Source organism: Coregonus clupeaformis, unplaced genomic scaffold (genome assembly GCF_020615455.1).
Source record: "Coregonus clupeaformis isolate EN_2021a unplaced genomic scaffold, ASM2061545v1 scaf3406, whole genome shotgun sequence".
Lineage (NCBI taxonomy): Eukaryota > Metazoa > Chordata > Actinopteri > Salmoniformes > Salmonidae > Coregonus > Coregonus clupeaformis.
In genome coordinates this window covers 894-17,452 of record NW_025536860.1, presented here as the reverse complement: position 1 = coordinate 17,452, position 16,559 = coordinate 894, and the positions used below count along the sequence as shown (strand labels likewise).

Genomic DNA, 16,559 nt, shown 5'->3' with positions numbered 1-16,559 from the left:
CAGTATGTTAATAGTGCTCATATGAAATGGTATGATGGCTTGCGGTTGATTTGTGTTCCAGTTGGCCCTGTTTATACCTGGTGCTAACTTGCGTGCTAGGGCTCTATTCAATCCGTAGCGCTGAAGACCTGCACTTCAGCATGATTGAAATATAAAGGCAGAGAATGCATTCACGGTAAACGCTGCATATGTCGGCTCAATCGGAAATTACCTTTAATTTTCAATTGTGCTATAACGCTGAACTTCAGCGATACGGATTGAATCGAGGCCGTTGTCCACATTCTGATAGTGGCCACATTTCTGCCATTGCATCGACACGTTGTATTAAAATGTGTCTCTTAGCCGTCCACTGTGTCCACATGGTGACCAGATTTACTGGTCCCTCCCTGTATGGAAATTATTCCACAGATATTCTTTCAAAATAATATTTATTTATTTATTTAAAGACACATATTGATGCCATAAGACAATGGCCCCACCTGTCAATGGTTTTAGAGGGCCGGATAATGATGATTTAAATGGTTTCACTGTCCACATCCATCTACACTTGTAAGATACCCAGACACAGTGTGTGCCTGACTACCTCCGGAGGTGGTCAGGAAGATCTGATCACAATCCAATCACAATAGGTATTTTAATCGCGGACACCTGTCCATAAATGTGGCCACATCTTGAGAATCAATAGCCCCGTTTATACCTGGTGCTAATATGAGTCATTTGTCCTGATCTTGTCCACATTCTAATTGTTCCCAAATTTTTTGAGAAGTGTAATTGTGATCGATTGTATCTGGATACCAATTAAGTGTAAACAGTGTCTAGGGCTAACTCCTCAGTCTCCTCCTCCTTCCTCCTCCTGTTAACTACAGTGAGATGCCCCTCAGGCAGAGCTTTCTGCCTCATCCTCCTTCCTCCTCCGGATGACTAGAGTGATATGCCCCTCAGGCAGAGCCTTGACGATGTTCCAGGCCTCGAAGCGGCTCAGCTCCTGGAGGGAGGAGCTCTGGACCTGCAGCAGTTCATCGCCAGACTGCAACCCACTCTGCTCCGCAGCGCCACCTATCAGGGAGCAGGAGAACACACTGTCACACATTGGTCTGGGGTAAAGTTTCCCCTAGCTGCAGATCTGGGATCAGCTTCCCCTCCCCCATTTTATAAAAATGTAAGCTTATAAAACTGTATTTCTCTGCGTTGTTTGCATGCTCTCCTACTTTCTGTGACATCACAACTTTTCTAACCATAAAATCAATTGTTAAACGTGTTAAGAACAGGTCCTGTGTGGCTCAGCTGGTAGAGCATGGTACTTGTAACGTCAAGATCGTTGGTTTGATTCCTGCTGTGGTCACCCATACTAAAAATGTATGCACACACTACTGTAAGTCACTTGGATAACAGTGTCTGCTAAATGGCACATTATTGCTTTTTAAAGTTCACCCAAATTACAAAATGATATATCGGTTTCCTTACCCTGTAAGGGTTTAGGGACATGGTAAGGCAGCAATCCATGCTTTGGTTTTGTTTACCTGGCCACTGTCTCCAAATATTAACTTTTTTGTGAACTATCCCTTTTACTCCTGTGGATAGTACTGTACCTTTAAAGATCCTGTTGATGACCAGAGACCTGTCTCTGTGGATAGTACTGTACCTTTAAAGATCCTGTTGATGACCAGAGACCTGTATCTGTGGATAGTACTGTACCTTTAAAGATCCTGTTGATGACCAGAGACCTGTCTCTATGGATAGTACTGTACCTTTAAAGATCCCGTTGATGACCAGAGACCTGTCTCTGTGGATAGTACTGTACCTTTAAAGATCCTGTTGAGGACCAGAGGCCTGTCTCCATGGATAGATCCTTTCCCTCCTTCCAAACTGAACCCCACGCCCCCTCCTCCTGTCTCCAGCTCCACAGTCAGCATGGCTCCCCCATCCTCCACTACAGACAGAGCGAGAGAGAGAGCGAGAGAGAGAGAGCGAATGAACAACCAACGTATACATACAGTACATACACTGTATGATACAGCCACAAATGCAAGCATTTTGCTACATCCACAATAACATCTGCTAAATCTGTGTTTGCAACCAATAAAATTTGATTTGATTTGATGTGCACGCACACACACCTACACATTGGGACCACACGGTTTTGGGTGTGCTGTCTTACTAGGTGAACTTGTCTGATCACCTTCTACTCACCTGTAGGGTTGAGGTCTGTACTGCTACTGCTGATAGAGGGATCACCAGCCTTGTTCCCTCCTTCTTCTCCTCCTCCTCCTCCTCCCTCTCTCCCCTTGCTCACCACCACCACGGCCAGTCTCATGGTGCGGGCCTGGCGCAGTGTGGCGGTGGCATCGGCGTGTGTCGCGCCCCTTAGTGTCTGGCCGTTGATGGACAGCACCTCGTCACCCTTCTCCACGGTCCCCTCTTGAGCCGCCAGGCCATGGGGGAAAACACGATGCACCTGGGGGAGGGAGGAATGTCACCAGAGCGTTAACAATGGACTTTCCCATTCTAAGCACTTCGCCTTGATTGGTGGAGCAGGCGGCAGACATTTTGTAGAGTTGCCACTATCTGGCCATGCTAGAAAGGACAGTATCAGGGATTTATAGCCATGGGATCCTATCTTTAATCTTTAAGTCCAAAATCATACGCCTAACAAGACAGACACTGTATGTTGTACAATACAATACAACTTTATTGTCCATACAGTATGTTACAGTGAACAACAGAAACGTGTCTTCTGCAGAATTCTCAACTCCCCCAGATAGCACACATGACATAGAAATACAATCTTTAACATAAATTCTGACGATATCATCACTTTTCATCTGCTCTAGCATGACCTTAGAGTGTGATTGGGTTATAGTTATGTGGTGGGCCTTTCAGTATGGTTACAGAGTCCACAGTATACTCACTGTGGTGGCCTTGCTCTCCAGGTCTATCCCACCAGCGATGCTGAAACCCAGACCTGCTCCTTCCTCCTTGTGCAGAATCACCACGTGGATGTGCTCAAATTGCTAGAAAGAGGGAAGGAAAGATGTAATCTCTTTCATTCTAACACTCAAAATAATGTTTTCATCTTTTTTTGTTCACTTTAGAATTTTACTGCTGGCCTAGTGATTTTTGCATTGATTTCAAATTATTCTAGTTATATTTATAACATTGATAACACATTTTGGCCATTTGGGACTTTGGGCCTTAAGTTCTTGTTCAAATCTATTAAGTGTAGGAGTACTGATCTATGTTCAGGTCCCCCCTGTCCATGTAATCTTATTCACTATGATCTAAAAGACTAAACTATTCTTAGATCAGCAACATTGTTACTCTGGGACGATTAATACTTTATGACGTTAGTCAGACGATTCATGTGCATTCACAGAGATACAGTCTCTCAGTTTGATTATTAAACCCCAGCTGTTGTTGATGATTTCCAGATGATTGTATGTCTGTGAGAGAGCTGAGGGGGACCAAGTGTCTCGCCCTCACCTCCGGCCTTTACACACACACGTAAACACACACCAGACACACACACACACACACAAACAGACACACACACAGTCACACATTGTAGTAAGAGTGCGGTAATGACTTATCGAGAAAGGAAATGCATACAGATGCACAGAGCCAAGTGGTCCTTTGAGAGAGGTCTGTGTGTGTGTGTGTGTGTGTGTGTGTGTGTGTGTGTGTGTTCGTGCGTGCTTGCGTAGACAAAAGCTTTGATTGCCTCACAGAACGGAAATGAAGAACAGAAACACAATACACACTGTGATACTCTGTCCACCCTGAAAGCCTCTTAATACACACTGATACTCTGTCCTCCCTGAAAGCCTCTTAATACACACTGTGATACTCTGTCCACCCTGAAAGCCTCTTAATACACACTGATACTCTGTCCTCCCTGAAAGCCTCTTAATACACACTGTGATACTCTGTCCTCCCTGAAAGCCTCTTAATACACACTGTGATACTCTGTCCTCCCTGAAAGCCTCTTAATACACACTGTGATACTCTGTCCTCCTGAAAGCCTCTTAATACACACTGTGATACTCTGTCCACCCTGAAAGCCTCTTAATACACACTGATACTCTGTCCTCCCTGAAAGCCTCTTAATACACGCTGTGATACTCTGTCCTCCCTGAAAGCCTCTTAATACACACTGTGATACTCTGTCCTCCCTGAAAGCCTCTTAATACACACTGTGATACTCTGTCCACCCTGAAAGCCTCTTAATACACACTGTGATATTCTGTCCTCCCTGAAAGCCTCTTAATACACACTGTGATACTCTGTCCACCCTGAAAGCCTCTTAATACACACTGTGATACTCTGTCCACCCTGAAAGCCTCTTAATACACACTGTGATACTCTGTCCTCCCTGAAAGCCTCTTAATACACACTGTGATACTCTGTCCTCCCTGAAAGCCTCTTAATACACACTCACACACACACAGACATACAGACTCACACACACAGACACATTCACACACACACACACACACACACAGACACACTCACACACACAAACACACTCACCCACACACACACAGACACATTCACACACACACACACACACACAGCCAGACACACTCACACACACACACACACACACACACACACACACACACACACACACACACACACACACACACACACACACAGACACATATCTGCAGCTGAGCACTCTAACGTAATCCTTAATGGTCCCTCCAGTCCAGTAGCTCATTCATACGGGCTTGTTGTTTTGCAGAAGCCAGTGGTGAGTAATGCATGAGAGAGCAGCTCTTACCATGCTTCCCACATGGCACCCTGTTATCCAGAGACTTATGGGCCCTGGTCAAAAGTAACGCACTATAAAGGGACTAGCATGTCATTTGGGATGCAGCCTTGGACTCAGGGGTATAGATACTGATAAAGGGGTTTTAAAACCCATTATTTTATGTTGTGTATTTGGATTTGGGATATGACCTCTTAGAGAGTAGACCACAGTTGAGAGATAATCAACAGTAAGAGTTGACAGTCTGTCATGACTGGGTGTTAATGTGGTGTTAATGTTGTGTTAATGTTGTGTTACTGTGGTATTGATGTGGTGTTGATGTGGTGTTACTGTGATGTTGATGTGGTGTTGATGTGGTGTTGATGTGGTGTTGATGTGGTGTTGATATTGTGTTAATGTGGTGTTGATGTGGTGTTGATGTGGTGTTACTGTGGTGGTGTTAATGTGGTGTTGATGTGGGGAACATCAGTATTTTACATCATAATACAGTGAGGGAAAAAAGTAGTTGATCCCCTGCTGATTTTGTACGTTTGCCCACTGACAAAGAAATGATCAGTCTATAATTGTAATGGTATGTTTATTTGAACAGTGAGAGACAGAATAACAACACAAATGTTATGAATAGATTTGCATTTTAATGAGGGAAATAAGTATTTGACCCCCTGTCAATCAGAAAGATTTCTGGCTCCCAGGTGTCTTTTATACAGGTAACGAGTTGAGATTAAAGGGAGTGCTCCTAATCTCAGCTTGTTACCTGTATAAAAGACACCTGTCCACAGAAGCAATCAATCAATCAGATTCCAAACTCTCCACCATGGCCAAGACCAAAGAGCTCTCCAAGGATGTCAGGGACAAGATTGTAGACCTATACAAGGCTGGAATGGGCTACAAGACCATAGCCAAGCAGCTTGGTGAGAAGGTGACAACAGTTGGTGTGATTATTCGCAAATGGAAGAAACACAAAAGAACTGTCAATCTCCCTCAGCCTGGGGCTCCATGCAAGATCTCACCTCGTGGGTTGCAATGATCATGAGAACGGTGAGGAATCAGCCCAGAACTACACGGGAGGATCTTGTCAATGATCTCAAGGCAGCTGGGACCATAGTCACCAAGAAAACAATTGGTAACACACTATGCCGTGAAGGACTGAAATCCTGCAGCGCCCGCAAGGTCCCCCTGCTCAAGAAAGCACATATACAGGCCCGTCTGAAGTTTGCCAATGAATATCTGAATGATTCAGAGGAGAACTGGGTGAAAGTGTTGTGGTCAGATGAGACCAAAATCGAGCTCTTTGGCATCAACTCAACTCCGCCGTGTTTGGAGGAGGAGGAATGCCCTATGATCCCAAGAACACCATCACCACCGTCAAACATGGAGGTGGAAACATTATGCTTTGGGGGTGTTTTTCTGCTAAGTGGACAGGACAACTTCACCACATCAAAGGGACGATGGACGGCGCCATGTACCATCAAATCTTGGGTAAGAACCTCCTTCCCTCAGCCAGGGCATTGAAAATGGGTTGTGGATGGGTATTCCGGCATGACAATGACCCAAAACACACGGCCAAGGCAACAAAGGAGTGGCTCAAGAAGAAGCACATTAAGGTCCTGGAGTGGCCTAGCCAGTCTCCAGACCTTAATCCCATAGAAAATCTGTGGAGGGAGCTGAAGGTTCGAGTTGCCAAACGTCAGCCTCGAAACCTTTAATGACTTGGAGAAGATCTGCAAAGAGGGGTGGGACAAAATCCCTCCCTGAGATGTGTGCAAACCTGGTGGCCAACTACAAGAAACGTCTGACCTCTGTGATTGCCAACAAGGGTTTTGCCACCAAGTACTAAGTCATGTTTTGCAGAGGGGTCAAATACTTATTTCCCTCATTAAAATGCAAATACATTTATAACATTTTGACATGTGTTTTTCTGGATTTTTGTTGTTGTTATTCTGTCTCCACTGTTCAAATAAACTTACCATTAAAATTATAGACTGATCATGTCTTTGTCAGTGGGGCAAACGTACAAAATCAGCAGGGGATCAAATACGTTTTTCCCTCACTGTACAGTCAGTGAGGCCCTTCTAGGGAGGAAGAGGTGGATGGTCCTCCAAATAAAAATAAAAACAATGAAGCAGACATGCCGTACAGACAGACAGACTGACAGACAGACAGATAAAGTCTCACCTTCAGAGTTTCCTCATCCAGAGCTTTCACTTCCTGGATCATGGTCTGTATCTGCTGTGGAGGGATGGCTGATATGACAGAGTGGGCACATGCTGACAGGGATGGGCGTGAGACCAGGTCCCTTCCCTCCTCCCCCCGCTCAATGGTACACTGCCTCAGATCAGATAGGCTGAGAGGAATAAGGAAGCAAACAGAGTTCAACTGACACACTGACTGACTGGTCACATACAGATTACACTCTCTCACACACACACATTCTGTATTACAGGTTCGTCGTAGCTACTCTCATAATCATGCATTTCACTGTATGAAAAATAAATAGAGATTTATGTTTTAACATTGTCAATCTGTTACAGACTCAACTCTGAGAGGGTTTCAGTCAGATTAACACCTTAGACATAATCACACATAACAGGAATAAGACGTGCAACTTCCTGTGTTCATACTTCCTCTTACTAAAGATGATACTGCCAAGGTTGTATTAAGCACTGTGAAGCAGGGACAAAACACAGTAAGATTTGATCTAAAACATTTGATCTAAAACATGCCAAAGCCATCTCCCCTTTGCAGAATCTGACTTCCAGTGCTATCTTACTTTTTTTCATAGCAAGCACTACTACAGTGTATGTCTGTAGACATACTAGACTATTTTCAGCTCTTGTGAAATCAGTGTATATTTATACCTTCTCATCCAATCACCTGAGTGGTAGTGTGTGTACAGCTGTGTGGTGTCAGTCATTGAAACCGAGAATATGCTGTATATACCAGGGTAGGGTCAATTCCATTTCAATTACATCAATTTAGGAAGTAAACTGAAATTCCAACTTCCTAAATAGAGAAGCATTGAGAAAAACTGGAATATGAACTTCATTTTACTTCCTGAATTGATTGTAATGGAATTGACCCCAACCCTAGAATATGCTGTATGTTGATGTTTTTCAGAGAGTTTTTACCTGACAGAGAAGCTATTCGTTGCTGTCGGGGCCAGGGGAGAGGGGGGTGTTCTGGGCCGGGTCGGGCTCCTCCGGGCTGCTGACTAGAGGGGATGCAGGGGGAGGGTCTGACCCAGGGTTACCCGGCACAGTTGGACAGGGGGAGGGGAGTAGGGAGTGCATGGAACGCATCAGGGCATGGGACACCTGGAGTAGAGTAGAGTAGAGTAGAGTAGAGTAGAGTAGAGTAGAGTAGAGTAGAGTAGAGTAGAGTAGAGCAGAGCAGAGCAGAGCAGAGTAGAGTAGAGTAGAGTAGAGTAGAGTATAGTAGAGTATAGTAGAGTAGAGCAGAGCAGAGTAGAGTAGAGCAGAGTAGAGTAGAGTAGAATAGAGCAGAGTAGAGTAGAGCAGAGTAGAGTAGAGTAGAGTAGAGCAGAGTAGAGTAGAATAGAGTAGAGCAGAGCAGAGTAGAGTAGAGCAGAGCAGAGCAGAGCAGAGCAGAGCAGAGTAGAGTAGAGTAGAGTAGAGTAGAATAGAGCAGAGTAGAGTAGAGTAGAGTAGAGTAGAGTAGAGTAGAGTAGAATAGAGCAGAGCAGAGTAGAGTAGAGTAGAGTAGAGTAGAGCAGAGCAGAGCAGAGCAGAGCAGAGTAGAGTAGAGCAGAGCAGAGCCGAGTAGAGTAGAGTAGAGTAGAGTAGAGTAGAGTAGAGTAGAATAGAACAGAGTAGAGTAGAGTAGAATAGAGCAGAGTAGAGTAGAGTAGAGTAGAGTAGAGCAGAGCAGAGCAGAGTAGAGTAGAGTAGAGTAGAGCAGAGCAGAGCAGAGTAGAGTAGAGTAGAGTAGAATAGAGCAGAGTAGAGTAGAGCAGAGCAGAGCAGAGCAGAGCAGAGCAGAGTAGAATAGAGTAGAGCAGAGTAGAGTAGAGTAGAGCAGAGTAGAGCAGAGCAGAGCAGAGTAGAGTAGAGTAGAATAGAGCAGAGTAGAGTAGAGCAGAATAGAGCAGAGTAGAGTAGAGCAGAGCAGAGCAGAGTAGAGCAGAGTAGAGTAGAGCAGAGTAGAGTAGAGTAGAGCAGAGTAGAGTAGAGTAGAGCAGAGTAGAGTAGAGCAGAGCAGAGCAGAGCAGAGTAGAGTAGAGTAGAGTAGAGTAGAGTAGAGTAGAGCAGAGCAGAGTAGAGTAGAGTAGAGTAGAGTAGAGTAGAGTAGAGTAGAGCAGAGCAGAGCAGAGTAGAGTAGAGTAGAGCAGAGCAGAGCAGAGCAGAGCAGAGCAGAGCAGAGTAGAGCAGAGCAGAGCAGAGCAGAGCAGAGCAGAGTAGAGTAGAGCAGAGCAGAGCAGAGCAGAGCAGAGCAGAGTAGAGTAGAGTAGAGCAGAGCAGAGCAGAGCAGAGCAGAGCAGAGCAGAGTAGAGTAGAGTAGAGCAGAGCAGAGCAGAGCAGAGCAGAGCAGAGCAGAGCAGAGTAGAGTAGAGTAGAGTAGAGCAGAGTAGAGTAGAGTAGAGCAGAGCAGAGTAGAGCAGAGTAGAGTAGAGTAGAGTAGAGCAGAGCAGAGCAGAGCAGAGCAGAGTAGAGTAGAGTAGAGTAGAGTAGAGCAGAGCAGAGTAGAGTAGAGTAGAGTAGAGCAGAGTAGAGCAGAGTAGAGTAGAGTAGAGTAGAGTAGAGTAGAGCAGAGTAGAGCAGAGTATAAAACATGTTATGGTTAGGGCCCTGCTGTTCTTTTCTATCCTTCATCCCACCTCAGGAGGCACCTTCTTACACCATGTGGCAAACAATTCTCACGTGTTCATACTATAATAGTCTAAAGGAATTATCCAATTAGTCCAAAATAAGTTGCCCAATCCCAACCGGGTGAATCGACTTCAAATTCAATGTCTGCCGACACTTATTGCCATCAGCAGCCTACACCGTAATGTACCAAATTATTTATTATTATTATTAATTACTATCTCAAGGACATGATCAACATAATGAACCACTTAAATCATTATCTCTTCACAACACTATATGAGAATAATAAGCATTTTATCTAAGAAAATTGAGGTGGGAAAAAAAACGAATTCAAAAGAACAGAATAGATGAGTTGACTGTATGTTACGGTGCTTAGTCTGGCTATGCACCATGCCGATGGCATCCCACTGGGCACACAGTGTTTAAATTAATGTTGTTTCCACGTTATTTCCACGTCATTTCCACGTTATAGACGTTGATTTGATGTTAAATTGACGTCTGTGCCCAGTGGGATAGCCTGTAGTTCATTTGTTCATTTAGCAGACAAGACATTTATATTCCTGTGCCCTTACCACGGTCAACACACATATATTTTACAGTAAGAATATAATGAAATATAACAGAATAATATATAAATTATATTGTATCCCAAACAAACTATTGCCAAGTGTCGCAGGTGCGCACAATCCACACACTAAATGACAGCTACAAATGTATTGCATGCACTTACCTGTTACAGAGTAATTACATGGGTTATTCAGCTGGTATGAAGCTTGTGTGACATTTCATACATTTCATACATTTTATTGGACATTTTACAATTTACACTTGGACAATGTGATGTAATGTAAAGTGTGACCAAAGACGCACCTGTTTACTGAAGGAAAGTATCTTCCCCAGGCTCTCTCCCTCCAGTCCTCTTAGAGTTGTTGACCCATCTGGGGAGGGAGAGGCAGGCAGGGGAAGGCTACGCGTCCGCAGGCTGGCCTGCTTGCCCTGAGCCTGGGCATGGCTCTGGTCTCCCTCCCCCTCCTCTGGTGGTTGTAGTGGACCAAGGCTTTCTCCCTTGGAGCTGCTGGACCTCCTGGGCACCGGGCCAGAGGGGGAGACGGAGGCCTCCACAGCCTCATCCAGGGGCTCTGTTTCTGGGTCGGCCTCGGGGAGAGATGCCTCTAGGGTGGATGGGGTGGTGGTGGTGTCCTCGGGGGATGGTGAGTCAGAGATTTCTGTATTGGTGTCTGTTGTCTCTTCCACTGGGGTCTGGAGCTCCACTGGGGTCTGGAGCTCCGAGGCAGGGTGGGGGGTCGGAAGAAGAGAAAAGCAGGTTGGAGGAGAAGGGTGGGAGGCAGGAGAGGGAGGATGGGTGGAGTGAGGAGAGGCTGCATGGGGAGAAGAGGACACCCTTCCGTCCTTTTCCTCGTCAGAGATTGGAGAGGTCACTTTGGCTCCTTTGCCCATGTCATGTTGGATTGTACCATTCTCCTCTAAGAGAGGGGGTCACTCCTGATGGGTGCCTTGTCCTTCAGAGGGAGGGAGGTGGAGGGGATAGGGGGCCTCCTGTTGTTGCCCCACCTCTCCTGACCCTTACCCTCAGGACTAGAGAAGGTCTCAAATGAATGGATCTTCTGCTTGATTGACAGGTTGGCTGCAGAGGAGGTGGGCCGTAGACTTACCCCGAAGGTGCTGTTGAAATACACATTTAAAAACGTTATTGTCCATCAACCTGGACAATTTACATGAGACAGAAATTGTTGTTGGCTTATAACTCATGAACACACAACACTGGGAATCAAACCCAGGTCACCTATACACTTCAACACCACCTTAACCCACTGAAATAAAGGTGTACGCTTTAGGCGCTAACACAAGTCTTCAGATCTCAGGCAAGACTAAACCGCCTTTTATACATTGCTATAAAACAAAGACAAAGATAAATGTTATGGAGAAACACTACGCACGTTCCACCGCCTCTGTTGTCCAGGGGTTTGGCCAGCTCCGGCTGGGGCCTCCCGTTCCTGATACTCCTGAGGCTCTGACGGTTCCACATAGGCTTGGGGGCAACCGGGGCCTTCCTCACCCCTGGGGGTCCTCAGTCATTGGGCTAGGGGTGGAGATTAGGGAGGCAGGGGTGGAGGGGGGTGGTGGGGTCTGGGGTGGTGTGGTGGTCGGAAGTACTGTTGAGTTCAGGAAGCTCAGGAAACTCACTCCTTTGGCTCATGGCGACTGGTTGGGATGGAGTGTGTGTTGCGCTCGTGGTGTGAGCTGAGATGGTGTGTTTGTTGTTGATGTGTGCTATTGTGGGAGTGTGTGTTGTGTTGGTGTGGGCTCGGATGATTCGGACTCTGGTTGTGATGGGGTCTCCAGGACCTCCAAGATCAGGGGGCTGTCGGAGATCCTAACCCAGGGTCGTGAAGCTTTTCTGGGGTGAGCTGCTCCACGCGAGCCTGCCTCCTCAGGCCCGGCCTCTTACTCTGGGAGCAGAGGTGGAGGGCAGACTCAGCACCTGAACACAGACACAACACAGGAAACACAATCTAAGAGGAGGAGAGATACAAGTGCTTCACAATGAGCTAGACTCACACTACCCTCACTGCAATAATGCATTCATACCTGCACAGCTTTCTGCTTTACTAATGTAAGTAAATAATAAGTTGTGGTGCCATTAAATATCACAATGTAAGAAATGATCTAAAGATGACGTTCACAAAGCTGGCATTCACAACTAATCTAAACAACGTGTTGTCTTTCAGGAAACATCTTCACAGGAAACTGAACTGCAAATGGCCCCTATAGGTGTCTCAAGGAGCTGGATATTTGACTGTTGCCTCTGTACTGTACAAATGCTGTATTCTAATTTGTTTTTGGAAACTGAATGTGACTGACAAAAAAGAAAGTATCCCTTCCTAGGCATGCCCTCTTCAAAAGCACATTTATAACGCACAGCATAGATGTTATAAATTCGTTTTTAACGAATAGTGTCATAAATTATATAAAGAGGGTAATCATGGAAATGTCCACATGAAGTTTGGCAAGGTGGCCATACGGTACCTGTGTGTGGTCTGTCTTCTGTGCAGGATGAGTATCGAGGGCAGTCGGTGATGGCAGCAGAGTGAGCGTCAGAGTGGGTGAGATTCTCTCCACTTCCCCCTGAGTGTTCTCTCTCTCTTTCTCTCTCTCTCTTACTCTCTCACTCTCTACTTCCTGGAACACACATAAACAGGAAGTTAAAACGTTGAGCGCACCACTCAGCCTCCGACCGCAGAAAGCAATTCACCCTGCATTTACTGTCGCCCGTTAACCTCCACAACTTCACATGGACATGCATCCATCCATCACACTCACAACGACCAGATGCAGAACGTAATTGGATCACACACAATGCCAAGGCAAGGCCATTCTATGATATCCAAAAGCTTCATGCTTGATGTGGGTATAACACAAGCACTCGTTCAGAATAACAGGGTAATCACTTACAAACACATAAGCTTAGATACTTCCAGAATCGAGAGGCCATCCTTACTATAAAAGCTTGCATTGTGAGACAGGTTTAAGGTTTAATGTTTCAGGGACAGGATACATAGGGAAGAGGTGCTCATATTTTGACATCAATGCCTGCTCAAAGGCATGAATGTATGACATTCTGCAAAAAATAAACAAAAGGTATGATTGGTATGTTCATATTTTCTATTCTCAGTCCAAAGTAATCTCCATGCAAAAAACATTTCACCAACACACATTCAAGAGTATGAAACGGTCCCATACATTTCTACATAGTAACCTTATGCTCTTTCTCAAAGCCTTGTATACACTGCTAAAAAGCTGGAAGCATGTAGATGTGAATACAGAAACAACACATGTGACGATACACATTAGTTAGAGGAAAAATACATTAGTATACTGCATTTTAGTAAATTCTGAGCATGGTTTAGCATATTGCTTATGGACAGAGAATAAGAAAAACAGTGAGATTATGTCTAATGGTATCCTTCTCTGCACTAATATCTAATGTTATCCTTCTCTGCACTACTGTCTAATGGTATCCTTCTCTGCACTACTGTCTAATGGTATCATTCTCTGCACTAATGTCTAATGGTATCCTTCTCTGCACTACTGTCTAATGTTATCATTCTCTGCACTAATGTATAATGGTATCCTTCTATGCACTACTGTCTAATTGTCACCCCTGACTCAGGGGCGTTTATTTGTTGAGTCAGGGTGTTATATTCCGTGTTATGTTGGTTCTGGTGTAGATTCTAGAATGTGTAGATCTATGTTGGCAGGTGGTTCCCAATCAGAGGCAGCTGTAACTCGTTGTCTCTGATTGGGGACCATGCTTTTAGGCAGCCTTTTGGCACCTGTTAGTTGTGGGATCTTGTTCCAGTTATGGTATGTTTGTGTGTTACCTTGGACTTCACGTTTTGTTTGTTGTTTTGTAGTGTGTTTTATTCGTTTAAATAAACATGTACGCTTATCACCACTGCGCCTTGGTTCGAACCAGTCTTTAAACGATCGTGACACTAATGGTATCCTTCTCTGCACTACTGTCTAATGGTATCCTTCTGCACTACTGTCTAATGGTATCCTTCTCTGCACTAATGTCTAATGGTATCCTTCTTGCACTAATGTCTAATGGTATCCTTCTCTGCACTACTGTCTAATGGTATCCTTCTCTGCACTACTGTCTAATGTTATCCTTCTCTCTGCACTAACTGTCTAATGGTATCCTTCTCTGCACTACTGTCTAATGTTATCCTTCTCTGCACTACTGTCTAATGGTATCTTCTCTGCACTAATGTCTAATGGTATCCTTCTCTGCACTACTGTCTAATGTTATCCTTCTCTGCACTAATGTCGAATGTTGTCCTTCTCTGCACTAATGTCTAATGTTATCCTTCTCGCACTAATGTCTAATGTTATCCTTCTCTGCACTAATGTCTGATGTTATCCTTCTCTGCACTAATGCCTAATGTTGTCCTGTGGTGTTCATTAGGCACCAAATGGAAAAAAACTGGGACTACCTTGACTTGTCCAATAAGAAACTTTCATTCTCGTATTAAGACGTTTCCATTGCATGCCTTAATGAACTCGACCCAGCTCTGCAGATCAGCTTCACAGACAATGTGGTTTTAGAGAATAGGCAAGCGGAAGAACCAATGCAAAAACAGAATAGCGTCTCGACCACAGCTGATGCCTGATGCATGAAGACAATGCAACTCTTTACACTGTTTTACAGACATTTTGAGCACGCCCCTTCTTTCCTACAGTAGCTACCATTTATGGGCAATAAAAGCATCCAGTCTAGCTCTTCCTCAAATTTAAGGAAGTATGAATGAATGACAGACATTCATATAAAGCTGTCCTGTTGAGATGCATCGATATTTAGGATGACTTTGATCACATGTGTTTGAGATGTAGATACTTTGATCCATCAATTCAAATTAATTATTTCAAAAACCTTTACAAACCTGCTTACAATATACCTATTCATTAATCCATCCATCCATCCAGAGTAATACATGTTTAAGTCAAGATGACTGGTTAGATATGAGTATACTTAGTAAATTCAGCATGTTTTAGCATATTGCTTGTGGACAAAAAAAAAATACAAAAACAGTGAGATTATGTCAGATGCTGTCCTTTTGCTGCGCTGGGTTGTGTTCTTTAGGCACCAAACGTAAGAAACCAAACCATCGTTGTAAATAGGTGTAAATAATGTTCTCTCCCTACCTGACAGTTGGTATGTGTGGGGCTCCATCCGTCCTCTCTAACAGGGGAGCCTCTACTGGAACCATTGGAGTCCGGCAGGCCCCAGGGGCCCCCTCCTCACTAGTGACGTCCTGGTGTCTGCTGTACCTCCTTGGAGGTGCCAGGGCTTTGGGCCTGTTCTAGGGTCAGATTAGGAAAATATGTGTTGTATAAGCGTTTCTTACTGGACAATTCCAGGTAGTCCCAGCCTGTTTCAGTGCATTATTCTTCCATTTGGTGCCCTAAAAGTGTGGCCTTCCAGAAGCTTGTTTGGAAACCTCTGGAGTTAAGCTACCTTATTTCCCCTAGTGGCAGCAGGTCTAAGTCGCTGGCTGGAGAGGTTGGCTGCTGGGAGTTGTAGGGGACATTGTAGTCGCCATCAGGTACAGGGCAGACCAGTGCAGACAGTCTGTTATCACACCAGGGCTCAGCCGTGGACCCCTAGAACCATGATATCAAGAGGATTAGGACCCCTAGAACCATGACCCCTTGAACTCTCAGAACCATGAGACAAAGAGGTATTAGAACCTCTAGAACCATGACCCTAGAACTCCTACACCCATGAGAGTAAAGACGGATGAGAATCCCTAGAACCATGACCCCTAGAAGCCCTACACCCTTGAGATAAAGGCGGATTAGAATCCCTGAGAAACCATGACCCTAGAACTCTTAGAACCACGAGAGATGAAGATGTATTAGAACCTCTAGAAACATGACAGACACCGATGTACAACACATCGACCCAATCCTTTCTCATCTTATTCTGGGATGCCTGGTTGTGGTGAGTTACCATGGGGATATCGAGGCTGTGGATCCTTCCCATCAGGATTATGGTGCGTGTTGTGGTTGGGTACAGTCAGGGTTTGACCATAACCAGGTTGGTTTCCTGGTCGGGGCAGCAGTTGTTGCTGATGGTTATGATGGGGGTTCTGGTTGTATGTGTTGCTGTCACTACAGGAGCGAGTCATGTTCTTCTGGGCTCGCCCGGGCAGTCAGTTGGCTGAAGCTCCTCGCCACAGCCAGCGCTCACACTTCCCCTCTGGAGTGGGAGCAGGGGTCAGACCTACGCAGGCCTGGGGTTAAGAGGTCACAGGGAGAGACAGAAAGTGAGAGAGAGAGAGAGAGAGAGAGAGAGAGAGAGAGGGAGAGAGAGAGAGAGAGAGAGAGAGAGAGAGAGAGAGAGAGAGAGAGGGGGAGAGGGAGAGGGAGAGGGAGAGGGA

At 45.2% G+C, this 16,559-nt stretch overlaps 1 protein-coding gene across 1 annotated transcript; it reads right to left on the bottom strand.

Moving 5' to 3' along the window:
* Positions 1-174: 174 nt before the first annotated feature.
* LOC123489883 (pro-interleukin-16-like) lies at positions 175-11,812 on the bottom strand. Its single transcript, XM_045220232.1, has 10 exons — positions 11,800-11,812; positions 11,553-11,673; positions 11,149-11,277; positions 10,465-11,083; positions 7,920-8,082; positions 6,944-7,200; positions 2,910-3,011; positions 2,191-2,455; positions 1,802-1,930; positions 175-1,056 (listed from the first exon to the last, which is right to left on the bottom strand). Exons 1-10 carry the CDS (start codon positions 11,810-11,812, stop codon positions 878-880), a joined length of 1,977 nt encoding a protein of 658 aa, XP_045076167.1. The 3' UTR covers positions 175-877.
* Between the last annotated feature and the right edge of the window lie 4,747 nt (positions 11,813-16,559).